The 21,946-nt window shown below is 43.3% G+C and overlaps 1 protein-coding gene across 6 annotated transcripts in view; it reads right to left on the minus strand.

The window, feature by feature from the left end:
* Positions 1-21,946, minus strand: part of LOC124300416 (KH domain-containing, RNA-binding, signal transduction-associated protein 2-like) — a 125,602-nt gene that overhangs the window by 45,893 nt on the left and 57,763 nt on the right. For all 6 annotated transcript variants that reach the window (XM_046754508.1, XM_046754505.1, XM_046754504.1 and 3 more), the window contains exon 3: positions 14,640-14,756. In XM_046754508.1, the coding sequence (XP_046610464.1) occupies positions 14,640-14,756 (117 nt within the window). The remainder of the gene's footprint in view (positions 1-14,639; positions 14,757-21,946) is intronic.

Here is a 21,946-nt window from a genome sequence, read left to right on the forward strand (position 1 = left end):
CATTGTCGTCAGCCTCGCCGGCGACAAAGCGTCAAAGTAACTGTAAAATAAAATTTTCACCTTTGCGCCTAGCGAGTGTTCTGATGGATTTCCTCGTTTATACGAAACTCCGCGATCCCTTTGTTTAAACTCACCGACTTTGTCGTCAATCCAAACCTGCAATTCACCGCTCATTACGCATTTTCTTCACCCCGTGAAAATCGCTTCCCCTGGTCTCCCACCTCTTTCTGGTTTCCCGCGAATCCCAACTATGCAGATCAGCGCGAAAATTCAACGCCCCTTCGGTCGTCCAGAGATATTCGCCCCGGGCGTCGCGACGCCTCGACGCGCGAATCTTCCTAAGCGAAAACCGTTCGGAACTTAAGCGTTCGCTAATTTCCACCTAGGATTGTGCATCTAATCGCGTTTTGATTATTAAACCTGTTATACACAAAGCCCGCCGATTATATAATCAGACCCAAGACTATTTTCACTTCCCGTCGTTTCGTTTCGAATGAATAATCAATCGTACCAGAGGCCTATTTTCATTCCGGCGCCGATGTTTCGAGTCCAAATTGAGAGTTGTACTGTACTATATCCAACCCGTGATTTGATCAAGGTGAAAATTATTACAAATAATCAAACGAAGCCCTGACTTTCAAGAAAACAAGTTCTGAATTACTCGCGTGTTAGTCAGAAACGTCATAAGCGAGTATTGGTCCAAAAAAAAAAGAAAAAAATACATTTTCAATTTCGGAAGAGATTCAAGCGTCAGATCGAACGCTCAAACTGCTCTTATTACAGATCGCAACTGCCAAGAATCCAGCTTCGTTGACAATGCGGCAACGGCACCAATCGCACCATCGTCGCATGGGCTGCATACCTGATAGTTAACTGTGATCCATTCCTCGCGGTAATAACCGTACACGATCCGGACACTATGGGTTTGCCGGCGTGTTAACTGCCACAGACACAGTTAATTCCGCAAGACTGCGTTGCCACAATTGTAAGGTAGCTGCAATCAGCTATACCAGTTGTCCGTTAATTTGCCACAGCTATTGTTATTGATCCTGATTAAGGGAAATTGCAGCTATCGGAGCCTCGTCTCAACAGCTGAACAAACTGTTGATTATATTTTCAAATAGACCGGCACGAAGAGTACGCTATAGCAATATGCCAATGTTGCTTCTCTCTCTCCCCCATTTCGGTTTACAGTGATTGATCACGTTATATCTCGCTTAAACTGATTCGGATCATTTCCACATTACTGACTGTTGTAATTAAGGAAAGACTTTCGTTTGAAACAAATATCGAAGCTACGTGTGGATATTGAATCGCGTGCGTCGCGTTCTATTCGTAAAGCCCGACAGAAAGAAATACGAAGTCGTGTAATGTTTCCGTATAAAGAGAAAATTATCACGCTTCCGGCTGTAGGAGTGATCGGCTTTCGTTGCAGCTTCCGGACCTCGAGTTTCGCGGTTGAATTCATTTGCGCAAGGGGAAACTAAAGCTAATGGTTACATAAATTAGGCGACACATGCAGCGGCGGCGAGACGACGACCTTTATGGGGGCGTAGAGGACGAGTTTGCTCGTTGCGAAATGACACGATAATCTCGACTTAATCTCCCGACGACGTGAGCCAGCGGACGCCTGGATGCAGCTGGGAAGATTTCGGATAACGGAGAGACGAGCGGTTAAAGTCACGGAGAAAATTTCCGCGCTCCGCACGATCGGCGAGGGAAATATTTGCCGCGATTACATTTGAATAATCAGAAGCAGGTGAGACGCGATGCGGCGGGGCTTGGAAAAACGATACTAATTAAAGGTAAACCTGGAAGCACGACTGCGCGAATTATCCTCGCTTAGATAACTGCCGGCGGTTCCTGCTGGATACGGGATGTATCCGGCTTTCATTGCTTACCCGCACCGAAGCCTTAATTCCAAGAGGGAAAATCTCCAGGGATCATATCGAGTCTTCCTGCGAAATGCGGTGTGATTAACCGTCTGCAGGGTGTGTAATGTACTTGCAGGGTGAATTGTTTGAGGTAATACAGAACAGATTGCTCTAGTCTCACGAGCGCGTAGAAAGCCAGTTAATAAAGAACGAACGTTTCCGGTTTTTACCGATGGATAATTTGTTCGCTCTGCGGACAACGTCTCGCCGTAAAGAAAAGTACAAGCTTTTTGTTTGCTGTAACATATTTCGAATTCCGTATTTATCACACCAAGCTTAAATCTCTGTGACGGGAATTCCCATGGGTCTTTACGACTTCGAGTACCTATTCGGAAAATTTATTAGTCTTTTATGGACCGTGATTCAACGTTTGCGAATGTATATAAAAGAGAATTCGGGATTCGAATTCCTTTTTGCCGCAGCCAAACGCGGTTTGGCATAATTAATGGTCACAAAAAAAAAAAAAAAAAAAACACATTCTGGGTAATATACAAACCAGAAATTTTTTCACCGACTCAACGGAATACTGTTGAGTCGAAAAAATTTTCACGAATGGTTCATTTTATTCATTAAATGACTATGTTTGCTCAAAATAACAGCACTGAAAGTAGAACATTTTTTCAATGAAATACTAACAATCTACTTTGCTGTGGAGTGAGTAATTTTTTCCATTGAATACAGACACGAATATCGAACGTATTTCAGAAATAATTGTTTGTTTATCGCAGAATTGGAAAAAAAAAATATCCCGCGCAATACTTATACATAAGTGAGGGTTATGAGCGAAACTAAATGTGTTAAGAGGTGAAACGAGGTTTTTATACACCCACACCGAGGGAAAGGATTATTTTTATTGTCAAATGCGGCCGACGCAATATTTTGTTAATTCAACAAAATACTTTTGTTGGACAAAATACTTGTGACAACTTATAATATAAATTGAATCAAGCCTTTGAACGATCATGCTGATTATCAATTTATTCAATTTTGTATCAAGAAAATATGTGATTGAAATTATTAAAAATTTAATTCAACGTTCCTCAATCGTTTTGTTTCACAAATACGAAATTGTCGTATCAAAACAAATTCACTAAACGGGTATTGAATTTTGCCGTTACAAAAATCTTTTGCATTTATTGAAACATCAGCGTTATTCAAGCGCGCAAAACGTATTCTCCGAATTATTTCATTTATACTTCTGTCGACTCAAAATGTTGATTCACCCGATATTTAATGGTTCAAACCCGAAAACTTATCGTTGCGTGTGTAGAAGTATAAATTCAACATCTGTTAATGGTTCTTGTTACATAAACTCCAAGTAAAACGATATTTAGCTGACTCAATTTTGAAAACACATCAAAACGTTCACTCTGATCAATATTTCAATCGATGGCGACAAAAAAGGGTATAAAAATCTATTTTGTTGTTTCAAGAATTCCTTTCCCTCCGTGTACAGTAACGGGGGAATCTAAAAAATTACCGCGAACGAGAAAGTGAGAAAAAATGCAAAGACTAAGGACCAGCAGGCAATGAGTCGGGAGAATCAATTCTCTTCAGACTCGTTACTTCCAGGCTCATTGCCTTCTTAGTGAGACTGCAGCCGACTGAGTAGTCTCTGCTTGATCCCGAATCACTGTTAGATTGGTTATATATGCCGATTTCTAATGCGGTTTTATTTTCCGGATCGCTCGTTTGAAAGGTTGATACAAAAGACTTGGTGCCAGCGGTGGGTGAGGAGAAATAACACATCCCGAGTCGTACGAATGACAATGAACCGGAAATTACGAGAGTGTTTCTGTACGTGTAATATTTTTTATTCCGACCCGAACTCATCGCCTGCAAACCGTGTTTACACTCATATGCGAATGGCATTTGCACAGGTGTAATTCGTTAATGTTTTCCCGAGTTTCCCGTGGGAAATTCAAAGTCTTGCAGGCTTATTTTGAATATATGCACGTTCGTACGTTCGGCGTACAGTATTGCAATTATTGTATAACGTTGAATTCGTTAATGAAAGGGGGAATGGAATGGAAATCTGGATTGAAACATCCCTGTCAGTGTCGCATCGCGATGCATATTCCCAATACTAGATTTTCATCATCGATGCACCGCGCATCGGCTGTAATCAATCTGAGTGCAACGTATCGTCGTACGCCGTTAAAACTGTTACTATAATCACGTTTTTTGCCTCTCACAAATTTCATTAACAGAGTATAACCACCATGCCGGACTCGTTCGAATCATAAAATACGTATAACAATCCGCGGTATAATAATGACGTGGTATATTTGTACGAATATGAGGAAAAGGACGTAAAATACAAGCGTGTTCATTATCAGGCCAGCGAAACTTTTCTAGGCTGAATTTTTTCGCGTGCGGGTATAAAAATAACTCAATTTTCAAACACCTCGCGAATTGGATTGAAATAAAAGTGGCTAGAGTAAGCAGATGTTTCGCAAGGCAATTCCGGCTCGGTGGGATGCAGCAAAGTATAAAGACGATATCAAAGGTGCGGTCTGGTATATCATGCATCTGCTGCAGCGGGTCTTATTCAAGTATTCCTTCGCGATGATGAAATAAACGCGATGCGGATAGCGGTGTGCATATTATTCAAAGGAAGCATTAAAAGTGTAGAATATGAAGGAAACGAAGGAGATATATCTGCGTGTAAAACCGGCGTCTTGACGGGGCTCGTCGAGACGAGAAAACGCAGAGAGACGCCTTCGCCGCGGGTTTTTAGTTATTCCAGTGAAACTGGCGGTGCAAGTGGGAAATAAATTTTCTACGAGAAAATTGATGACTCGATTTGAAATGTATCATATGTACGACTTACACCTATCACGTGGCTTGTCGAACCGCACGCCCGCCTTTTATAATTTTATACAAGCGTTTTCAAATCCTGCAATGGCGCGATCGTTTATAACGACGAACTTCCCTGCATATCTCGCGCTTTGCAGGGTCGATTATCTTTGCTCGGTCAAATATCATCACGTGTTTGCTGAGAAGGGAGTAAATTCACGGCCGGATTCAGGGCGGGGTATATGAAAGGAGGGTGAAAATTGAGCACTGTGCCTACGCCGTTAAGAAATTTGCATGCATAAATTTGGTGAAAAAAAATCTACTCCTCTCATAATGGCTATTAATTGCGAAAGCGTAAGGCAAGGCTTCTACGAATTTATTAAAGAACCCCCGGGTCCAAGGTCGTCCGGTGACCCGAGTGCTCGACTCTTCCATCCACGAGCCGAGTATTTAACCCAAAATGAGGTGGGATCAAATTACCGGAATACATATATTTTGGGAAGGTAAGGCTGCAGCGGAGCGTGACTGCGAGGATTTCATCGGAGGAATGAGGAAGCGACTGTGGGAGGAAGAAGTTTATAAGAAATAAAAATTAACAAGGCTGCGGGCAAGAGTATGAGAAATATTTCCCAATTCCTTCGAAGGCCGAACCGCGCTCGGAGCTTTTTCATTACGGGGTTAATTGAAATTTAACGACTTTGATACCTGCAGCGAAATTTTCAAGAGAATTAATACAGCGCTCGCCGGGATTTCCCGATCCCCGAAAATCGCCGACGAATTCGTTTGCGTAACGGCTCTTTCGTCCGGATTCGGGAGATCTTTAATTATCAATAAATCGGCCTGGACGAGGGTATGAATAATTGTCCGAGACTCGATTGCGAACCCGACTGCCAGCCGGACATTCTCGTTCTGTCGCACAGTTGCGCCCCGTAACTCTTTGAGCTAAACGGTTTTAGCCACAACGTGATTAATATTCGCCCAGCGAGGCTGCTGCTGCTATCAAGGACTTCACAACGGGTCTGGTTCAAGGCACACGTATGCGGTACGGTCGAGGGACTAACCGACCTAGGATAATCGGCAAATTCGCATACAAGTCCCGAAATCGCAGGTAAAAACGTAAGAGAGAGAGAGAGAGAGAGAAAGAGAGGGAGAGGGGGATAAGGGGAGAGAGAGGCGGGGAACCGGGCATTGAAGATAACAATGACTTTTTACACGGTGCTAAAAAGATCCCGGTTTTCAAGCGACCCGTTTTAGCGTCACTTCACCTCTCTTTGTTTCACTTTTTAAGCCCTCTTGATGCCCCCCGTGGGTCGGCGGTTCCTTCAAATTTGCAATCGACAATGCCCTCGGAAAATTTCTCACCTTTCACCCCCGAATTCAACCCCGGAGGAAGCGGCAACCGATTCCCGACGGTTGAAAATTGTCTGCGCTAGTTGTTCGCTTTGCTCCGGCTTCTGCACAGCTACCAGATAGGGAATAAATGCTTTTGTGACAATATGCTGCGACACACACACGAACACAAGCGTAGAAGAGTGCGTGAGAACGTTGGTCTGTGTCACCGGACAATTCGAAATCCCATGACAAATGCAACCCGCCGGTTTCACCGGCTTCGCCGGGCAAACAGCATATCTAATTTATAAACCATAGCCACGGACGTAGAGCCTGCCTATCTTTGGGCTGGCTGCTTGTTCGATCGGCGGAGTTTCAGAACAGTGCAAACTTTGATACGTTGTGGTGATGCAGGTCTAAATTAACTAAGTTTAGTTCGATTTCAGAATATTCATTCCACGGAACACGCCGGATATTATATTATAAGTAAGTATGTCTGCCTGCTTCGGACCGTTGGACTTGAAAATTTATTCCAACACGTTTTCAATTTATATGCAGTAGGAAAACAGAGAAATCTTGTCGCATTTCCTCAAAGTTCTGGTTATGCGATAACGGAGACAGCGAAATTCTCCAGTTAGATCACAGCGACATTCATAATCCCGTCCGAAGCTGCGAAAAGCGAATGACGAAATTGAGACAGGTGAAAAATTGTTCGGAATGAACGGTTCGATGACTCCGAATGTAAATTATGTTACGTACCAGTGAAATTTTCATTCAGCAGAACCTAAACTGATCGTAATATGGGATTCTCTGCGTGTCAAAGCGTGCTTTCTATATTCTTATTTTTCGCGACTCTGAAGATAAAGATTTCCAATTTTTGTTTTCTCACATACTCTTCGAGTAGAATTTAACCGTGATTCTAAATTGGTCCAGGTCCGTCAACCTTACCGGTTCGGATCTTCAACGACTCGAGAGTCCGCGGTCTCGGCTGCCTTCAGGCTGGTCTTACGAGTCGCGTTTTAACGAACCGCGAGATAATATCAAAAGCATAAACCGACAGGTGCTGTCCGTAGCAATTGCGTTCGGGTATGAATAATTTATCATCTTGACCGCGTTACGTTTCCACTTTTAGAATTATTTACGATAGTGCGTGCAGCGTTAACTTATCGCGAGCTCAAAATCGCTCTCTTCTTTATTCGTAATTTAACCATTATGTATCGTATTGAAACTAAGAAAAAATTACGAACGAACAGTGTCCAACGATTCCGCAGTGTCGCTATTTTTCAGCTGCCTGCTTTTCGTCGTTCTTGTAAGTTCGCGATCGTGTATTCCGTAAGTGATTTTTGTAAAAAATCCGGGGTGAATGGACGCGAAGATTGCACCGACCAAGAATGGTTAATATTCCCGGGAAACATCGTGGCCTCTGAACCGCGGACTTGGGAAATCAATAAAAGAGTCACGCTTTCTGGTAACGAGTCGAGCCAATAACGAGAGAAGCACCGTAACTTCCGGTTTCCCCCTCCGAACTAAGTGAAAATCTATGAGAAATAAGATCCAGGCTTTGGTATTGAAAGATATAACGCGTGCTTTGTCAACGTGAAGTGAGGAAACGGTGAAAAGAATCTGGGATTGGATCAGCTTGCGAAATGACCAGAAAGGCAAATCGTTTGAGAGAATTTCAGACTCTGCGTTATGTAGAACTTGTAAAAGCAAACGAAGCCGCTTTGGTTCAGAGCTGGGGAAAGTAAAGGAAAAGAGAAATAAAAAATTTAAGAAAAAAAATGAAAAAGGAAAACGAACTTGGAATCACCCTTCCGGTGCTTTTTACCCTCAATTTCGACTGACGTCTCGCTGTATTACTTTTGCAATTTCCTCGATGTCACCGCGCGTATCGACAGAGGAATCAATATCAATGGCCGCGTTTCTATTTGATTGCTGGACTCCTCGCACGTGTCGGCCGCAGCCACCGTCTGGGGCTACGGTGATAATGGCGACGAAAAATCTATTAGCCATGACCGAGGTGACCGTGCATTCGGCAAACAACGGAGCTGCGAGAACACAGACGAGGATCGAGGGGCTGATCGCCAACCTGAACCGCAATTCCACCGACGCTTTCCGCCGAATCGATCATGCCATTAACTACTCTTTGACCGCCGTAAGTCCGCAGAATCAATTGGTTTTTACCCCGGAATCCGTCATGCGCAGCCGGCGATTCGAATGGTCCATTTATATATACAGTGTCCAAAATTTTACTGATGAATAATTTGGCATAGTGGTCGGTCAGGAATCAACACTTTTTCGCTTGTTTCGTCAGACGGTAGTCGCATATTTAGGATACATCAAATTCGTACACTCGAAAGCTCGACGAAGATTTTCGTGAAAATGCAAGAAAAGAAAAGACCGAAATTATAAACTACAGACAAGATTTCGAATTTTCATTTCAAATTACTTTCAAGTAGGTAAGTGAAATTCTGGTAGATATGTTCTACTCAATCGCATGAATTATTCCGTTGCGGAGACTTTTCTCCGTCATCCCACCAACGATGATATATTATTTTTCGATCATTTTAGTACCGATTTTGATAAAAACATCGCAATTTTCAATTTTCTATCGAAAAAAAATCGATTCCAGTGAAAAATAGCTTTTACTCAGCAAGGCAAATATATATTCCGTCGTGATATCGAACGAATTGACTGGAATTCTAATCATTTCAAAGATATTTCGAAACGAAAACTCGATTCCTGAGTTACTGTTCACCATTTTGGTATTTTTATCTCTTGAATTTTCAATATGGATGAATTCTCAATGTTCGACCATTTCGTAATGTCGTCAACAACAAGGCATTGAATTTTGGTTTCGTCAAATTGATTCCAGACTTTCCTCACGACTTTCAGCCAATTTCATATCGCGTTCGAATTCACTGGCACCTTCACGCGTTAAAATTCTCCAGATCGAGGCGAGGATCGATCGTCTCGACGTCAGCGGCAGCGATTTGATTATAAACGAGTGCAGATCGCGGAGCACTTCGGTGGAGTCGATCGCAGCCGACATCCTGGTGAAGGCCAATTCCTGCGTCAGCGACACGGTCGAGTCAATCGGAAGACAATTGGACGAGACGTATTCCTTGATTGAATCAATACTGGCCAGGATTAACTCTGATCAGAACCTGGCAAGGACGCGCGTCGCTGAATACGAGAAGACCGAAATGGCGCTGCGGAACGCGATCGTGATCGCGCATTGCGTTAATCAGGTAACGATTTAGCCGACAATGAGCGAAATCGCGAGGAAAAATTGGAGACAATGTTTATTGCTTCGGGTGAAATATTTATTTTGGCAGCACGCTGATTGGACGTGCTGCAAATATTTTCCAAAGAGGAAACGACACTTTTGCAACATATCGTACAATTGTATGTACGGTCTACGTTGATTTACATCCGACAATAGTGCCTGATTAAACATTCAGCGCTAATGATAATTCGGTTGGCTAATCGTAACGAGTTTATTAATAATAAATTGATTATCCAGAATATGCAATCAGCAGTAATCCAATATCGATAACCAATCGTTTGCTTTTATATTATCGAATAGAACCGATGTTTCCAAACGGTGTTTTGCAGGCCAAGGAGCGAATCCTATCCACCATTAAAGAGGAACTTTTAACGATTTGCAAAACGACGCTCTGAATCAGCTGTCGAGTTTCGGCATCAATTGAACCGCTTCATAGTTCGCAACTGGGACTAAAGTTGTCTACGATGAAACAAAGACCTGCGTTTTCAACTCACTGCAATCGATCTCAAGCATACGTTGAAAAATTTGTAACCGAGTCGATGCAGACGTTGTTAATCCTTCGATGTAACAATTTCATACATACATTATTACGGTAATTAAAGAGATGACTGACGAAAGGGTGAAGATCCTATCCCAATTCTACACGCCAGTGAATAAGCTGTAGGGCAACCGGATTACGATACCACGTTTTTCATATCTACACCCTTCCGCATGTCAAGAAGAAACGCGGGCTGCATGGTTTTTGCACAAAAAGGTCAGGGCGCGTTATTGGGGATAAACCGGTTCGTCGAGCTTAACCTTGGATTGATGATGACGATGATGATGATGATGGTGACGGTGGTGTCAGAGATCGCCGGGTCGTCCTATGCGCCAAGATTTTGAATTTGGTGTGGTGGTTTGTTTTTTCTTTTGTTTTTTTACAACGCAAAAAGACCTCAATGGACTCAAAGAGCTTACAACCAGCGTCGTTTGTTCGCAGTTTTCAATCGACAAACTCGCCGCGACTACCGAGCATGCAATTTCCTGTGAAAAATTTTGAAATACACGTTCTGTCTCCAGGGGCGAGTTTTCCTAGCCGTTCAAGTAACGCTGCACTATATCTCGGAAGAGGAATTGAATTTGTTGAGAAAGGAGGGTTGGCCGCGAAATGGCAGATACCGTTTGAAACGTCAATTTCGTCGAACTTTTGCGGCGAGACGTATCGTTTCTCAATTTTTATAATCGGTATATGAATTCCTTTCCCATGCAATTTGATTGAACCGAGTTCGCTCGGCTGCTCGTGAAATATGAGAATATACATTTTTCCCGTCAAAGTAAAACAAAATAGTATATGAGGAAAAAAAATACAAAAATATCGAAATTCTAAGAGGTTGTTCCTCGCGCATGGATACGCGTGCCTTTTACAGAGGAAAACGAAACGAGGGATATGAATGGATGGAAAATAAGGGGCCCCTCAAGACACGGGCACAAAGAAGTACACTTCGCTACTTTGTTGAATTCAATCGAACCCGGGACACTGACCCGTGTATCGATAAAATTTTAGAGGGAAAAAATGACAGTGGAAAAAATTACGCCTGCTGTGAGCTTTTTCACCGAAATTCAATTGTTTTCTCGTACGCGTAGAGCGCGAGAACTGTCGAGGGGATTGACCTGGATCCAAAGTTGTGTGAATAACGTTACGTTCAATTTAGTAGATTACGAGCTGCTGCTGCTTGCGGTGTTTCAAATTATAGCTAACTCAAGGGGTTAGATAATTGGATCCTGCTGCTCTCGCACTTCGGAAGGCAATATCGCATATGTTTGCATCGATGCACGAATGATAAACCATCACGCGTTTCTGTGCTTCTCGTGTTATACTTTAAAAGGCGATAAATTTGAGCCAAGGGAACACTTGGCTTGAGAAATTAGTTTCCAACCTCCTCGAGAATTAGCGTAGAAAAAAGGAAGAGCGATGGAAAGGGAAGGAAAATATTGTGCGGCAATATTGTCGAGAAAGTTTGTAAGGTTTACCGAAGAAACGATTAGTTTATACCTACGTACCTAGGAAAGTTCGCGAGAACACGCGAGTGCGATATTTTAATTAAAATCAGGGATCTTAACGACCGTGTTCTATCTATGCCGCGGCATTTCACTAGCGACGTCAAAGTAGATCATGGATGTACACCTCGCATAATTATGTAAGCCGATTTCCGTCTCGCTTTTTTTGTCGCTCTGCGCGCGTTTGAAGTTCGAAAAGTTCTGCTGGCGCTTAGATGTAATTTTTCCCGATTGCTCGACTATCCTTTTCCCGGTTCATTGTTGTAATCGTATTTTACATTCTCGAACTTTTTCTTTCCTGCACAGGCCAACTCCAAATGGTCTGAAATATCGTACGCTTCAAATAACTTAAATGGATGATTTTTCGAACAAAGCTGAGCTCAGAGTTACGAGCTTGCGACTTCAGCACAGCTTGATATTGCTAAGACTGGAATATGCTACGATACTCGACATGAGAAAAGCTTTCGCTGGGACGTATTAAGTTTTTGTTTTGCCGTAATCCGACTTTGAAAAGTAACGCGACGGCTGAACTGAAGCCGGAATAATTATACCGGATATTTTCCGTGCAAGTAAGACGTACCGAAAATGATTTCGATCGCCAGTTGACTGACAACGAAGGTAATCCGGAATTTAAGTTGTAATAAGATTACAACTTTTCGCCAAATAATTCGATATCCAAATGTTTTATTTTTCGAAAAGTGTAATGGTCGTACAATTGACGAACCGTAAAACTACTTACGTCAATTCAAGTTCTCAGTTCTCAGTTTCAGTAAAATGTCGACGTAGTGAAAGAATAATGTCGTTGAATAAAAGTAGTTCGACGGTGAAACGGGCAGGGTAAGTTTTTACGATACGGGATTAATTTTGTTTCCTTTAGTTTCCAAGTAATCGTGAATATATAGGGGAAGGTAGCTTTTCCCCAATTAATCCTCCGCGAACAGGCAGATTGGCGAAAGCTTTTACCTATCGCTAAATTCGCTAGATAACGAGAGCAAAAAAAAAAAAAAAACAAAAAAACAAAAAAATAAAAAAGAAAGAAAATGCAGGGAAAAAAGATGAAAGAAGATAAAAGAAGAGGGAAAAAGCCAAGTGATCCGAGAGAGATATTTCCCTCCAAAAAGCCCGTCAGTCCAACCATGATGGATGAAAAAAATAAACAAAAAAAAAAAAAGACACGCGTTTGAACGTTATTTCTGCAAGCAGATTTGACTGCACGTGGCAAAGGCTGAAGAAAAATTTGTACAACTCTACGTCAAATGGGCTCAATTTAAGACCGGATCGTATGCATGAATAATGAGTGTGTGTACCAAGTATCAGAGATATAAGTCAACGGTGCTCGTTCCGAATATCTCGCTATTTTTCACCCCGCTTTTTCCTCCTCCCACCGATATTCTCCTTCGGGTCTTCCACCAAGGTTCGATGATCCGATGATGAGGTGCTAGAGCACAATGCACAAGTTCGTTGCAAGGATTGCACAATGCGGACCTGGAGGCGTTCGCACAATACAAGGGAATCTAAAATGACGTAACGTACAACGTTGCTCGCGACAATAACGCATTATTAGTTCGTCGTCACGGAAACACGAGCGACTCCTGCTAATTAAATGCCGATTCCATCGGTTGAATTAAAAAGTATCGACCCGGAATGCGAGCGTATTTCCAGCGCCGGCACTTCCGCTTTTCGCATCGAGTGCCGGGTGGGTTACAACCAATGAATGGTGAAATCGACCAACGACGTGTAGCGTGTACATCGCACCCAACCAGTCCCGAGTCCAACCCCGTCAGTCAATTTTCTTGATAAACCGGGAAACTGCCGAACCAAACTTTCTTTACCTCCTCAAAGAATACATTTCCCAAAAAGCCCCGTGATAAATATCCTCTCTTATATACTCCACGGCGTTCATTGGAACGTGGTTTATCCGCAAATTGAATGGTTTCGCTATATCTTTCGGTCCGCGCGATAAAGGACCGGCCACTTTTGAATCCGAAACTCTCGTTCGCTCTTAAACTTTTCAAATTTCCCTTGTGAAAACGTTGGAAACGCGACGCGGCTTCGCCGTGTCGGACCGCGTGCCTGGTGGGAAAATTTTTCACCGACATCAAAGCGAGTTACGAAGTTACCAAAATCACATTACATCCGGGAAAATTTTCCACAATTCATTACGCCCGAGCATCGCGATGCCTGAGTTATCGAGCCAGAGGGTGCAGTAATCCACTCCTCTCTCGTGAATCAGGAATTATCGCAAAATCCGTAACGACCGTCGATCAGGATTATCGTTAATTCAGATCAGGCTCTCCTGCACCTTGTGCACGGCTTTACGTGAATACCCCGCACCAACGGAGGAGTGAATTTGCAGGCGCATTATTTAAATTCAGGAACCGTCGTTGTTCGACGCCTTCGAATTGCCGCGCCGGCGGAAGCTTGAAATCAAGCTGAGTGAAAGCATTGATCTAAATCGACGACACCCAGTTCCCGCGCAATTTCACCGACGGATCGCAACAATCTCGCTTAGTCAGCGATTAACTGCAGTGTAATTCGGTTCCCAGGATTCGCAGACACGAAACAGCGTCTCCGTTGCAGCCAAAGCAATGCGCGTAGTATCGGCGATGCTTGTTCGCAGCGATGTCGCGACACGCCGGAACGATTGCTTCGCCTGGCTACAGCCTGCGGGACATCGGTCGGTTATTTATTAGCTCCGAGGGAAGATGGGCTGTTACCGCAGAGCAGGTACATCTCGCGCCCCGGGAATCGGCCCGTTCGCTTTGTAACTCCCGATCCCAGATTGCTAATTGCAGTTTCTGGCGAACATGTTACGCAGGTTGGTACCGGGGTTGGGTTGTTATGCTAACAATGTTCAAAGGTTCAACGTTCACCAGCGATTCGCTTCTCACCGAATACGTGTTTCGATAAATTTTTCTTTCACGCCTGACGTACCAATAACGCACGCGACGTATCGCGCCGTTTTTCATCGGAGTTAAAAAACTGTACGCACGTTACGCGGTAACGGATCTGTCAACACGGCCCGAGAAAAATTGGCAGTTATTAAGAAGCTTTGGTTCACGCTAGCTTTCTGCCATTGGGAATATTTAGCAGTAGGAAAAGCTGCTTTTATTGTCATGCGGTCACGTTTTTTGTCTTTTTTTCACGCTCGAACAGAAGCGAAATATAACCCTGCGCGAGTTCCCGCTGACAAATGCAAAGTGTCTAGTCTACTGCTTGGGGATGTACTTTTGAAAATGAATGGCTCTCACCTTTTGTCTGTCCTTCATGGAACCGCGTCCCAAAACAGCCATTTTACACATCGTGTCTTCCTGTAGTCGCTTCAGAGAATTGCCCTTAGGTCCCAGGAGTTTTCCAACGAAGTTGAACTGCAACAGACGTAATCATAAGAATTATGGCGTAACTTGATTTTTTTTTTTTTTTTTTACTTTTCCTCGTATACTGTACGGCACAATTTCTAGTCATGTAACTATAAACTAACCCGTTTTCCCTTGAACACAATACGGCACAGTTGTAATTTAAAAACATCGTCCGCTCACGGGTTCGATTAAAACTTATGATTGAGCAAGGTAACCGCAATTATTCCCAGATCCGTCCGGAACTTTTCGCTGAATTGATGTCAAGCCCATAAAAGTATAGTTAGCTGACATCAAAACATAGTAGTTTAATTATACTAGAAACAAGCCAGAAGAACTGTTTTTCCGTGATAGTTTTCATCACTATATAAAATCCCAAAACAAAATCATCATGCAAAGGTCAAATGAAAACTCCGAAACTGATAAGACTTCATAGCCAAACGCAAAGAATCGAGAGAAAAGGGGAATAAAAAAAAAAGCATTCTGAAAACCAAAAAATTTATAATATCTGTTTAAAATAAGCATAATCGTTTATTTAGAAAAAGCAACGAATAGGTAAAAGTATGGAAGTTCAAATTAAACGGGACATGGCAGTTTTTCATGCTCGTCATTTGGTTGTGAAAATATCAAGTTTCAGATTTTTTCATCGAGCCGTTTCCGAGATCATTGCGGGAGTTTTTCGGACAAATCGAAAAACCGATAGACCAACATTTTTCTAAAAACCTGTTTTTCAGTTTCCATAGGTTCGAAAACGTAAAGATTCGTTGTAAATTATCTTAAAACGTGGCCAGGGTTTTGCAACGAGACACGCACCGCTGATTAGAGAACTGACCCAGTTCCAAAATTCCGCGTCTTCGCATCCACAGAGCAAATGTAACCCAAGGAGTTAATCATTCCTCTTCAAACAATGTTTCGACACAAAAGTCAAGCTCGTATTAATTAAGGGAGTTCTTCAATTACGATCCTCAGATTTCCCTTAACTCGCATAAACCCTGACACCATAAATTCCTGAAAGATGCACGAGCAGCTTCAATATTTTCCTTAGAATTCTGTTCTGGAAGAGCATACAGTGTACGCAGGTATAATATAATAATTCTCGCGCCCTTCGCGTAACATACGAGTATCTAGTTATACACGTGAGTAAAATCCTGCAGGCAAACTTTCCCAAGAGTAACTTGAGCCACAAATCAGCAGCGGCGCTGCCAAGGCGTTTCTGTATGACACATCGCGTAATGCTTAAAGCACAGTACCTGCCACGGGGCAGCTCTAATTAAACGGATCTGCGCTTCCGTTCCGGTCTCTCGGTGCCCTGCATCTCGGCTTCTAACACTCGTACATGTAGCTGCAATGGCACAACGGCCGGTGCCGCCAGACGGTGGCCTCTGCATCTGAGGTGGAGTAATACGATATACTTAAAGCCCTTTCCGGAGTAGGCATGCCGGCCGTAAAGGCCGGGCGATATAGGCAAGATGGTGCAGACTATCGCGAACTTTGTTTTAATCAAGGTGTAATATTATATTTTCATTGTCCAAGGGGTTCGATCGCCGGAGGTTTCTGCCGACCCTTTTTCCCAAAGTTTGTCTAATTGCCGAAGAGGGTGGAACCAACAACCCGACTCGCTTTACGAGATCACGGTTATCTAAACTCCGCGCCGATTTCGAGGATCCACGTCGAAGTCGTGATTTTGGTTCGACGATTCGGGTGATTAGCCGGGTGTAATAAGCTGGTATTTTCTTGATGTCGAATTAAAACGCTAAAAGTGCGGAATTACGTTGCACAATCAGGATCCTTTGATCGAGCTTAAATTTCATCCCGAGCCGTGGAAATTGGGTCGTTCGCCCACGCGGCGCAATCATTTGCATATTCCGTCTCTGAGATTAATCGAGCTCGAAGCTTGCGCTGCCCGTTCACGCGACAGTTGATCGACCACGAGCATGAGTTTCGCCGGAATAGATCAAATTAGGCCAAATCCAGTCGCCTGAAACTTCTCTCCGCAAGACGGGGAGGTTTTCGAACCCTGGCACACAAAATCACGACTTTTTCAGTGATTCCGGCTTCAGATCGAAAAAGACCGCCTTCGGGGAAGATGAAAAATTGTTTTCTCGCGCAGGGTGTATAACCTTGTTTTGATCGTGATTTTATACACCGTTGCGTTAAATATCCGCGGATAGCGCCAGGCAATCTTCTCCGTCGTAGAAACCCAGCCTAGGATAAAGTGACGTTCAGGCTCATCTTTACGAGAGGAGATTGCATAATGGGCTCGCTAATAAGCAGCTGATACACAGCGACGGTTCTGCCACGTCAGCTTTTACTCCTGGCTATGCAAATAATCGATGAAAGACGAGGAAAAACTGGCACCCTTGCAGAAGAAGTTATTATTTGTTTTCTTTCTTCTTAAAAAACCGGGCTTCGGTAGGAAGGTACATTTTATTTTTTTCTCTACATTTTCAAAGTTGCAGAATTTCTACGGTCTCCATTTTCGCACTTTACTTATTGTAACCGGTTAAACAAAAAATTAACTTCCAGAAATTAACATTTATGGTTAGTTACAGGATTTATACATAAGTATGTATCAGATTTCACTTCTCACATCACATGCATCGCTCTAATTATATTATCTCCATAAAATATACAGTCAATTATTAACAACACCCCAGCATTTGTCTATTTACTCCTTCAAGTTTTGAGTACGACAAACTATCCGAGTCACCGTCGGCATCTGCCTCGGATGAAATTAAGTCTGTGAATTATTGTTTTCGGTCTATGACTTGACAACCTGTTCATTTTTGTTTTATGACCACACTACAACGGAAGTCCGTCTAAGCCAGGCTATTATGATCGGGTGATTAGGCACGTTAACACCTGCTTTTTCGAATAACCTCAAAGAAACTCATCGTCTTGTTCCAACCTCTCACAGTATAGCGTAGGAGCGACAAGTCGTTCAAATAAAATCGTCCCAAATGCATAGAATCAAGTAATGAAATCAACCAAATTACCCTGCAAAATAATAAAATTAAAAAACACGAGTATAAATTAGCCAGAGATGTGTATCAGACATCGCACATTGTTTTATTCGGTGATTGACACCTTGAAGAATCCCTCAGCGCACGATTTATGCGACTGAAACTCCCAAATCAGTTTGATATGCCATTGAATTTAACATAACACGCAGTGTTCGATTTTGGTTGGACGAACTGGAATGTTTCGACCGTATCAACAGTTGTGGATATCAGATAACGTTTGCGTCAAATAAACGTCGAGTAGGTAACTAGGCCAGAATACACGACCATTTGTTCGTTTATTATACAATATAATATATATTTGAGCATGTATTTATTTGGATGAACATGAATTTCCTCCCGGTTGAATAAACCGTATCGATTACGCTACTCAATGCAAATTACGCCAACTATTAATGTACGTTGTTATAAATACGACTAGATAAATACCTTTGACGTAATCCGTTATTCGGGACTCGAACGATCGTTTGAATATTAATCAGTTAGTTAGAATGGCAGGTACGTTATAATTTAAAGGGAACCGATTCGGTTCGCACGATAACCGCGGAATGATGCGAGATACAAACGTTGATTATTGAGGGATGCAGCTGTTTGTCGTCTGGGGGATATTCGGTAATAAGTCATGGTCCGTACAACATCTGGTATAACTGTTTCACTACATCTACTACAATTTATTATTCGCGCGTACGAACGGGTGAAAAGAGCTGAGCTATCGGATCCGTCCGCTACACGATGTAACAAACTAAACAACCTTTCGTTCCTCTTTCAAAGAGGGTAAAACAGATACGCGGTAGGTTGAATTCCGAAGAGTATATATCTCCCTCCGAGACTGATAACGGAATTTGTTTCCTCTCTGCAGCTCGGTCCTTTTTCAACCATCGACCCGCATGAAATCATCTCTGTGAGTTCTGCTCGCCCCAAAGGCCGCACCAACTTCTAGATTTTAGCACCTATCTGTAGGTCGACCATGACTGCGCGACACCAGAAGTAGCTAAACGTGTCTCCGGACGTGACTCGATCAGGATATTTTACCTTCACGGTAAATCGGAGGCAGAGAGTCGCCCGGCTGGGCGAGGTTCCATAGGCAACTAAGTAAAACATGCAGGGTGTGAGAAGGCAGTTCCTGGAGGAAGGCGTTAATGGGCGGAAGGTGTATGGTAGTTGGTACCTATAACGCTGGGCTTTCCAGGAATTCTCAGTGTCGCAGAAGCGTGCCGATAGGTCTCTTTACCGTAAAACTTTACGCTGCATGTATGTACTTTGTCTGGAAATAACGATGGACACGGGCTGCAGTCAGGGCTTATGGCACACATTCGATAAAGTGTAATGCCTGTGAACAAAACGAACCCGTTAAAGAACCCTCGTTAAGCTCTGCTAAATTACTATTCGCCTGTAACGGTCACGGAGTCCAAGTTTTTTGCAAACGTCTTTCACATCTCAAATTGTACGAGCCTTCCACTAAGCTCACCCTTCGTTACATCAAATTTTGTTTTCCAAACACACAACAAGGTGAAGTTTGAAGGTGGTTCTCAATTTTGACAGGCTGCATATGCACAAACTTCAAATCTTCTGCGGGTACTTGGCCGAGGGTCGTTAATGAAAACCAGGTGCTCACTTCGCTGAACTGGAGCATAGCTCACGTGCTGTTTATACTACATGGTGTAGGCCGTTACACTGCAAATTATTTTCTCCGCAGTACCGTCTACTCGCTGATACATTCAAGCTCGTTAATCACCTCTCCGTATCCTTCCGCAACAATTAGCCGACGATTTTTACTGGTGGATACTCATCGAGGTCTGCTTGAATCGTTGTTGTATATTTCGTGTTGGACATTCAAACGGAGATAATCCAGGAAGCCTGACACTGTCCATGAACCAACATCATGGCCTCGTAAAGGGATCTTCCCAACAGCACCTTCAGAGCGACTGTAATACTAGCAATAATTCACAGCGTCAGCGGTAGTAACAGCACATTTGACATTTAGCCTTTCTAAAGCGGTGGCAAGACCAGTCCACTACAGGATACTCGAAATATATTTAGAGTTTTGGTTTTTGCAAGGTTCTTACAGTCGTTTGTCCGGCCTTGAATCACAAGCGCACAGACCTTGAAGTCGCTTTTACGAGTTTTGTTTAAAATAACAAGAAAGTAATCACGTTCTCTGCTAGTATTCAATAAAATCAAAACCGAATAAATGAGAAAAGGAACGTACGTGCATGGAATGACTGGTGCGAATAATGGCGAGTGTAGGAAGTTGAGTTACGACATACACGAGTATTTTTTCCGTAAGTACTACATTGAAATTGCTTGAAGTGTACAGTACACGTAACAGTTTGAGATGCAGAAATGTGCAGTGTTTCCGGGAGACTTTTAATTACTTTAACTTCAGGCAGCGTAGTTAGAGTGTAGGACCATAACTAAGCAGCTTCAACCCCTCTCCATGCATGATTAACGGCTCAGAAGTGCAAGAAGACTCGCTGTTGGCACTCGGTAGTTTCGAGGTAAACGCGTTGCTGCATAGCGATTCTTGTTCTTATTCTCGCGTGCCAGTGTATAGTCAGTTCGGAAGTGCATTTCCTTCAACCCTCCAGCGCTGGTTTATGGGGTTTAGATCCACCTTCCATCACACCCTGCACATTCTTTCGTCAGGGTGATACCGCACCGCTGCAAACGGCGAGGATAGGGAATGCCATGCTTCGATAAGCACCTTTTCTTGAGATCGCCATAAAAGCCTGGCACTCGAACCCACTGAATTATTCCTCTGGGTTTCCGAATGTCAATTTTCTTGTAAAACCCACGATATTGAACAACGCCAGGAACTCCAAGGATAATCCGCGTATCTTGGTTGGCCGTGAGTTCAAGTTTTCATTCGTCGAATCGTCAAATACAACTTTCACAATTCCATGGTGCACGGGCACATCTAGAAGATACCTGGCATACGGTGGCATGGCTGTGCTGTACATTCGTCTTTGGCGTATTTGGAAACATTCTGATGCGGAAAGGATCTCTGCTGCTTCGAAGAATAGAATTTGCGGTCTGCTTCTTGGAGCGAGAAAAGTGATAACAAAGTGCTGACAGACGGTTACTCAGGAAATTTAAATTCAAACCACCGCAAATTGGGTAAGCAGCAGGCGCGCCTTCAACAAATTGTTACAGCCCTCGTTGCTTCTTGTTTCAACTGACGAGACGTACTACATGACGTTCCAATTCACTTTGCCTTCTCGACCGTTAATCTGTAACAACCAACTTCGAGAACCGTAACTGATAGACAACGCTATAGTCATAGATTTGATAATTCGACGATGGTACGGTTTCTAAACCCACAAATTCTCGTCTTTGTACACTTTGAATTGTGATGTATGAAAACGGGGTTCACTCATATTTACCGTTCCCAAACACGACAAGAAGGAAATCAAAATGGCTACGCTGCACTTTGTCAAGCCTCCCTCTCGCTCTCCCACCCTTTAGGAATGGAATCGCGAAAACAAACGAAGAATAAATGGCACCCATGTATTTTGCTTTCGCGCAAACAATGCAATATCTCTACGAAAGTACGGTCGACTCGGAATTCGCTTCGAAAATGACCTCGTGTGCAGCCAGGTCCAGTTATCGCGGGTGCATCGTGACCGAGTGGCACACTTTTGGCGATAATATATCCCGCGAGATCCGTGGAAGCAAATGATTTCTCCCTTTACCGTGGTTACGAGGGTGGGGGAGTCGCACGGCGAACGGATCCCCCAGGACTTGTGCCGCCAGAAGCAAACGGAATGGGTTGGTGTATCTAAATTTTGAATGCAAGCGATCCATCCCCGTCAAACCCATATCAGTTGCTTCCTCAAAGGGTCGATATATTCGCGGAGCAACACCGCGGTGCCACCCCTTCCTCCCCCTCAAGCATACATCCTTTTGCTTCTATTGCCTCAGTTGTAGTCCCCCGGAGACTCGGGTAAATTTTCACTCTCGAAATGCATAAGTATCGCACGACGAAGAGGGTTGTTGCCCAATCACAAGCCTCGTGGAAGCCGTCGCTAACCTTACATTGGGATCTGACGATCCCGAAATGAGATAATTTATGCGGCAAGTCGGAATGAGGCTGAAGAATGAGACTCTAATGGAATTGCTTCCAACTCTCGACTCTCAGTACCGATAGGAATGCTGAGTTTTCTACGGCTCGAGCCTGATCAA

The sequence above is a fragment of the Neodiprion virginianus genome, chromosome 3 (assembly GCF_021901495.1).
Source record: "Neodiprion virginianus isolate iyNeoVirg1 chromosome 3, iyNeoVirg1.1, whole genome shotgun sequence".
Taxonomy (NCBI): domain Eukaryota; kingdom Metazoa; phylum Arthropoda; class Insecta; order Hymenoptera; family Diprionidae; genus Neodiprion; species Neodiprion virginianus.